Raw genomic sequence first — 7419 nt, 5'->3', positions numbered from 1 at the left:
CACATGTTTTTTTTTTTTTTGCTAAAAAACATCTTATTTTATTTTGAGTATTTGCTAATGAGATTACTTTTGATATATTATCAACGTAATTTTTTTTTTTTTGAAAGGCAACATAATTTTTTTTATATTAATAGCAAATCACAACTCATCATACATTTTTTTTAAAAGCAACAAGTTTTTTTAGAGGTTGAAGCAACAACTTATCATACATTTATTCAAAAAAATTTATCATTCGTGTAACTTGGAAACTATAATTTTGGTATGTCTTTAAAAAAAAAATATTTAAGATCGAAGTAAGTGAAATATTGACTAAACCATCAAATTAGTCCCTGAATTTTCACGCGTCGGCCAACTTAGTCCCTCAATTATACGAAATTTCTAATTAGTCCCTGAATTTGTGAAACGTCGATCAAAAAGGTCCCTCCGTCAAAGTGCTCCGTTAGCCATGCTGACATGTCGCCCTGCATGCCGTGTTGTCTTGTACGCGTGGCAAGAAGGAAGCCACGTGTTCAGGGACTAATTTGATTGATTTGGAAAAAGTTCATTTTTCACTTTTCAATTTATTTTTTTCCTGCTTTTCCCATTTTGCCCCTGCATTACATATTCCTCCTTCTTCACATTTCAGTCTGAACCATCAAACACATCCTTGAACCTACTCCTTCCCGCTAAAAATCTTGGAAATTATGAGCGTAATGGATGGAACTTCATCTCAGACATGCAAAAGGTATGAATAACCATCTTAGTCTTTTTCTCATTCAAGTTATATCCCTTTTTTGCATGCATACTGATGTATAGTAATAGCTGAAAATGTTATAGTTTTAGAACTGATGTTATAGTAAGTAAAATAATGCAGGGACTATTTTTATAGTAAGTAAAATAATTCAGGGACTATTTTGATAGTAAGTAAAATAATTCAGGGACTATTTTGATGGATATTGATATAATTCAGGGAAAATTGTTTCTGTGATTGTTAAAATTGGCAGGGTTTGATTCCAGCCATGCAGGAAGTGATGCCAGGGGTGCCACATAGATATTGTGTGATGCATCTATGGAGGAACTTCACAAAACAATGGAAGGAAAAGGAATTGAGAGGAGTGGTATGGGAGTGTGCAAGGGCAACAACTCCCACTCAATTCAACCGCATTATGGAGAGGGTGAAGAGGATTAATGAGAAGGCATGGGAGTATCTTAATAAATGGCCAAAGGAAGCATGGACTAAAGCTTATTTTAGTGAAAATTGCAAGGCAGATAACATAGTGAACAATGCTTGTGAGGTTTTCAATTCAAAGATCTTGAACTATAGAGGGAAACCAATACTCACTTTGGCTGAGGATGTTAGATGCTATGTTATGAGAAAAATAAGTCATAACAAGATGAAACTTGATGGGAGAGCTGGACCACTGTGTCCTTGGCAGCAAAGTAGGCTAGAGAAAGAGAAGCTTGCCAGTCACAATTGGACACCAGTGTGGAGTGGTGATAATCCAAGGCAAAGGTATCAGATAGAAAACAACTACAGAATCAAGGTGGATGTTGATATATTTAAGCAAACTTGCACCTGCAGATTTTGGCAATTAACTGGTAAGTGTTTTATTTTTATACTTTTGTGTTGGTTTGGATTTCAATAGTTGAACATGTTTTATTCTGGTGTTTTGGATTTGAACTGGAACATGTTGGATTTGAATGCAACAGGAATGCCATGTATGCATGCATGTTCAACCCTTACATTGAGAGGTTTAAAGCCAGAAGACCATTGTCATGCTTGGTTGACCCTTGGATCTTATAGGGCAACATACAACTACTTCATTCAGCCAGTTAATTCCCAAATATATTGGGAATCAACTCCTTATGACAAACCTGTGCCACCAAAGGTTAAACGGGCTCCATAAAGACCAAAGAAGGCCAGAAGAAAGGATGGTAATGAGGAACCTGGTTGTGGTAGTCAGATAAAGAAGATCTACAATGACACTCAATGTGGGAGGTGTGGATTGGTTGGTCATAATGCAAGAAGTTGTATGGAGCAAGGTGTTAGTAGAAGACCAAAGGACTGGATTGATGCTGGCAATGTAGATGTTGTGGATGAAAATGCTCGGAATGCTCCTAATGAAGTGCCAGAAAATGTTGTGCCAGAAAATGCTCCTAACTTTGTGCCAGAAAATGTTGTGCCTGGAAATGCTTCATACTCTGTGCCACAAAATGTTGTGCCTGGAAATGCAGAAACTATAGGAAATGTTGCAAATGCTGGACAGGTATGACTCTTAATTTTTAAGGATCTTTTTGGCAATTAGTATATTAACTGAAGGACTGATATGATTGATTATGTATGATTTTAGGGACTAATTTAATTGATTTTGCAATTTTAGAGTGTTGCACCAAGGAGGTATGGCCTTAGAGGACCGGTTCCTTCAGCTGATAGGCCTAAGCAAACACCAATGAGGGGTTCTGCACCAGCTTATCAACCTCCTGCTGGCATGATTAGGGTTCCATATCCTACCTATGGCCCACCTGGTTCGACTCAACCTACTAAATTCATGGAGTTTATACCAACTCCCGGATTTCCAAAGAAGTGATGCTTCCTGGAGTTCATGTAAATTCATGGAATTCATGTAGATTGCATATTGTTTAATTAGGGTTCCAATTTTATACAATTGGGGAAGACAGATACGTTGGGGAAGAAAAGAGCTGTTTGGGAAGAAGCCAAAAAAATTTCTGCAAATCAATCAATTTAGTCCTTAAAAATGTTTGTTATTTTCGGCCAAATTAGTCCCTGCCTACGTGGCGTATGACATGTGAGAGGTTAACGGCCACGTCAGCCCGTTAACCCTCCGTTCGGACAGAAGGACGAAATTGATTGACAATTTACAAATTCAGGGACTAATTAGAAATTTCGTATAATTGAGGGACTAAGTTGGCCGACGCGTTAAAATTTAGGGACTAAGTTGAGTATTTACTCGTGAAATATTCTTAATGATTTGAGGATTATTATTAATCAACAAATATATGAATTAAATCCTGTAAACAACAAAGCATAAGCAAAACGACAAAGCAGGGACCAAAACGACAATTCACGTCTGAACTTTACGCATAGTGCAATTTTCCTGCAATTCTCTTCCCAAATCTTCCATTTCTCTCCAATTTCTATCGCTGGAAGAGAAAACCCCAATTTTCTCTCCAACAATTCGTTTTTTTCCCTTCTCAATTTTCGGTAAGTTCCATCAATCTCTCTATATTTTTCCCTTTCCATAAACAATTGCCATAAAATTGAAAAAATCTTCAATTTTTCTCAGGATTCTTCATTCACGGTGATTTTTTTTTACAGTGGCTGTTATCCTTCAACAGTTACCGCTCCAGAATCCAGATCTGAAAGAGCGTGAACAATTGTTTGCGTTTTGGAGTTAAACGCAACAACCTTGATTTGGGATATATTTTTTTTTTAAACTGTTTTAAGCAATTGGGGTCTCTTAATTTGATGAATTTTATGTAATGAAGAGTTTTGTGGATTCAATTCATGAGATTTATGTAACTGGATTGATTTGAGTGGCTTCTGTAGAGGAAAAAGTTTAATTTTTAAGAATTGCGCTATTGATTTAAGGAATTTTGGTCTTTAAATTTGATCAATTTTATCTAATGAAGGGTTTTGTGGATTCAATTGTTGAGATTTATGTAACCGGGTTGGTGTGATTGGGTGTTATAGAGGAAAAAGTTTAAGTTTTTAGAATTGGGTTTTTGATTTCGATTTGGGAATTTGAAGATTTGGTTTAGTTTGTGAGAGTTTTTGTTTGTTTTGGGTAGGAGTCATGTTCTATGGTGCAGTGGTATGGGACCCTTGGCTTATTGTTGCTCAAATTGTTTGCCTACAATGTATGTACTATATGACCCTTGGATTATTCTTAACCGTTCTTGTTGGCACTCGCGTTTCTCGGCTGAGCCTTGTGTATTTCTTTGACTATGTTACCGTTACTACCTCTACCGTTACTGGTTGGTGCGTTTGTGCTTCATTTCTGCTCAGCTCAGCTGCAGGGTAATTTGTTCTATTCCACCTTTCTCCTATTGCTTGAATTCGTAATTGGTAGTTGTTATTCATCAAATCACGATAGTTGTGTTATGACTTTCTGTGTGTTTGGAAGAGTTTATTTATTTACAGTTCGTTTGAGCTTATCATATGACATAAAATATTTAAGTGTTTGACTTTGAGAGAAATTTATGAAAATAACCCCAAGCTTGTATGTGGGTGTACACTTTTACATCCATTTGTTCTCATTCTGTTGTACTGGTTGCACTTTTTTATAGTATGGGGAATGAAACAAACAAGTTAGGATTTGAACCTTTTTGATAGAGATACCTTCATTTAGGGAAGTTAATGTGTCTGTGCTTGGAATGTAAAAATATGGGATTTGATTTGATTTGGAAATCAATTCTTGTGTTTGTGGTATGTTAGAAAAGGAAATTACCTATTTTTGAAATCCATATAATTTTAATGGTTGAGATTTATTAATCCTGTCAAATATGGTGTTTGTTATTATGTAATTACTTTGTGTAGAGGAAGGGTTCTCTGGGGGCATTCTTACCTGTTATTCTCATATATGGTTTGTTAAGTGAGATTATGTAGTAGCTCTATGTTATACTAACACCACCGATGTTGTTATGCAGGGCTGTGTATATGCTTTATTTGATTGAAAGATCGAAGAAGTGCTTGGATTTTGCAGCCACTATCTATATCATTCATCTTTGCATATGCATAGTGTATGGGGGTTGGCCCTCTTCTATAGCATGGTGGATTGTGAATGGTACTGGAATTGCCTTGATGGCTTTGTTAGGTGAATATCTGTGTATCAGACGCGAACTCCGGGAGATACCAATACCACGACATCGTTTAAGTAAGAACTTACTCCTTTTTGGACGTTTGGCTGAAAAGTTTGACATCTGCTATTTGAAGAATTGTTTATCATATATATATATATATATATATATATATATATATATATATATATATTTTTTTTTTTTTTTCTTTTTTATCATGACTTTTCTTATTTCAGAAACCTGCATATATGTTTAAGCTGTCAAACTCAATTTACATTAGGAATCGTAGGAAGTCATTCATATTCTATATGTCGTGCTTGCTGTTCTTTTTTTTCCTTATCCCCATGGATTTTTTTAGTAGACAAGAAGATTGATTGAGTTGGGAAGGCCTTGTATTCAGTGTCAATTCTAATATCAAAGTAGGTTCTTAAGATTGGTGCCCCGATCCATCATCAAGAAGTGAGATCCAAGCAGACATTTTCATACCTTATGTATAAGTTGGCCCTCATGTTTCTTTGACTGTTCTCCTAACCTTCACCTTGAGGACAAGGCTACACTGATAGTGGCGGTTATTGATGGGCCTCTAACTCATGGGACTTTAAGCTTGCTTGTTTACTGGAGAAGGAAGAGATGAATGAAGGGGGCAAGAACAAAACTGTGCTAGGAGAAGTTGGTTCTGAGTTCTGACGGAGGGGGATGGATAGCCAGAACAGGTGGCAGTAGGAGAGTCGAGATAGAGGTGGTGTAATCTGTCAAGAGTCACACATTGGTTGAGATGTAACCTGAAATTGAGCCTATAAGTGGTAGTCATCCCTCACCTTACAAATCAGTTTTGCTGGATTAAATTAGGCACAAGTCAGATTCTAAGAAACCGTTTAATCCCACATTGCCTAGAGAATAGATATATGACCTTAGTCATGCTTATATAGCTTGGCTTGTACTCACCTTTCTAGCCGATTTTATAGGGTTGCGTTAGGCTCACCCATTATCGGGCAAAGACCATTAGATCACCCGTTATCGAGCCACTGGGGTCATGCTCCAGATGTCTAGTCTTGAGCATGAGGGTGTGTGTATTAATAGTCTAACATTGGATGAGATATGACTCGAATATAAATTTATAATTGGTAGGCGTCCCTCACTTTACAAGTCGGTTTTGTAGGATTAAATTAGGCCCGGCCTAAATTCCAAGCGGTTTAGTTCCACACTGTCTAAAGATACGGCCTAATAAATGTTTATATATCTTGGGCTGTCTTTACCTAACAATTTGGTTTTGTAGAGTTGAGTTATGCCCAACCAAAATTTAAGATGTGGGAACTTGAGTGACATGATTATAAGGTTAGTGGGAATTGGAGAGGAAGGCAATCAATCATTTGGGTGATTGTGCGGTCGCTACTCCCACTGGCAAATAAGTTTTCCTTCTACAAATTATTTCCTTTTTGTTTCTACTTTTTTCTGCAGTCTACAGTAATCAGGGCTTGTTCTATATATTTTTTTTTTGTAATAAGGGAAATGAAGAGTGCCCGTAGGGTATTGGTTAATGGAATAAAAATAGAAATATTGTGTTGAAAAGTGGTGAATTCAACTTCTGAAAAATTTTAAAATTGTTATTTCCAATGCAAAACAACTACTTTTGGTTTCCTTTACATGTGCCCTTGTTAGCATGACCCTATTTCTAAAGTCAATTCCAGTCCCTATCATATATATGCTCCGATTAGGATTACGAATATTAATGCTCGGAGGGATAGGACATTAATTATGCATTATGTTTTATATTATTAAATTAACTTGCTTATCTTATTGCAAACTATGCCGTCATGTATTCCTGCTTAAAAACACCGCCGTCATGTGTTCCTGCTTAAAACCACCATTCAGCAACGAAGAATTTTCATTTTGTGGACATAATGATATCCTGTTTATTATGTGCTAAACATTGGCTGGTTATTCCTGTGATTTAATACATCAAATTTCTTTCAGATGTTTGATTGGCAGAAAGAAGTAACTTGAATCTTGAATTCAAGAAAGGAGTTGTATTGCGGGATGATAATCAACTTTTGATTCTATATATTGGATTATCTCGAAGATAAAGCCCATGTAGCGCATAGTTCTACTATGCCATTGAAATACCTGCATTCGCTTTTCTATTCTTTAGTCGCAATAGAGTTTAAACATAGATAAACAGACAGAGACTAGGTACATAAATTTCCAGGAAGTTCTGAAAGTGTTATGTAGGTTATTCTCATTCTATTTCGTTTTTTCCCCCTTCTTTTTAGAGATGTCGGTTAAGGTGATGTGTTTAGTTGATTGAGCTTCTATTCTTTTTACCCTTTTTAAGAGTTATTGGATCTATTTGATTTCTTGGAAATATGTATTAGTTCTGAGCCATTACTGGTTTACTTTTAAAGGGGTTGTATAATTGTATTACAGATTGGAGAATGATGAATCACTCAATAAGATTCTTTTTTTAACGTGTTTCTTGTGATTGATGAATTTGCACCTCAATTTTTTGGTTGATCTTTCTATGCACAGTTTAATTTCTAGTGTTAGTTCTTCTCTGCAAATCTTAACAAATAATAAAATTTGTTTAAGTCCCGTTTACTGTGAAAAGAATGTGATCATTCACGT

General features: G+C 36.0%; 2 protein-coding genes across 3 annotated transcripts; both read left to right on the top strand.

Annotated features, from left to right (window-relative positions):
• The first annotated feature begins 682 nt into the window (after positions 1-682).
• On the top strand, positions 683-2906 carry LOC146926118 (uncharacterized). Its single transcript, XM_085706863.1, has 5 exons — positions 683-724; positions 984-1578; positions 1690-1811; positions 1899-2246; positions 2361-2906. Exons 1-5 carry the CDS (start codon positions 716-718, stop codon positions 2565-2567), a joined length of 1281 nt encoding a protein of 426 aa, XP_085562989.1. The 5' UTR covers positions 683-715; the 3' UTR covers positions 2568-2906.
• Positions 2907-3025: 119 nt separating this feature from the next.
• LOC146926117 (structural molecules protein) lies at positions 3026-7284 on the top strand. 2 transcript variants are annotated; one of them, XM_085758513.1, is made up of 4 exons: positions 3026-3202; positions 3317-4018; positions 4648-4874; positions 6772-7284. In XM_085758513.1, the coding sequence occupies exons 2-4, from the start codon at positions 3795-3797 to the stop codon at positions 6777-6779; spliced, it is 459 nt and encodes a 152-aa protein (XP_085614639.1). In that variant the 5' UTR covers positions 3026-3202; positions 3317-3794; the 3' UTR covers positions 6780-7284. The 2 variants fall into 2 exon arrangements, with proteins under 2 accessions (XP_085614639.1, XP_085614638.1); XM_085758512.1 differs by having other exon boundaries at positions 3285-4018.
• The last annotated feature ends 135 nt before the right edge of the window (positions 7285-7419 follow it).

The sequence above is a fragment of the Medicago sativa genome, chromosome 4 (assembly GCF_051527215.1).
Source record: "Medicago sativa cultivar Bolivia chromosome 4, Bolivia_mono, whole genome shotgun sequence".
NCBI lineage: Eukaryota > Viridiplantae > Streptophyta > Magnoliopsida > Fabales > Fabaceae > Medicago > Medicago sativa.
This window is presented reverse-complemented; position numbering and strand designations above follow the sequence as displayed.

Excerpts from the sequence above, each read along its gene's own strand:
- LOC146926117 (XM_085758513.1), top strand. The coding sequence starts at position 3,795 with ATGTTCTATGGTGCAGTGGTATGGGACCCTTGGCTTATTGTTGCTCAA. Across the intron at positions 4,019-4,647 it reads CTGCTCAGCTCAGCTGCAGG|GGCTGTGTATATGCTTTATT; the intron begins GTAATTTGTTCT and ends GTTGTTATGCAG.
- LOC146926118 (XM_085706863.1), top strand. Across the intron at positions 1,579-1,689 it reads CAGATTTTGGCAATTAACTG|GAATGCCATGTATGCATGCA; the intron begins GTAAGTGTTTTA and ends TGAATGCAACAG. Across the intron at positions 1,812-1,898 it reads ACAACTACTTCATTCAGCCA|GCCAGAAGAAAGGATGGTAA; the intron begins GTTAATTCCCAA and ends AGACCAAAGAAG.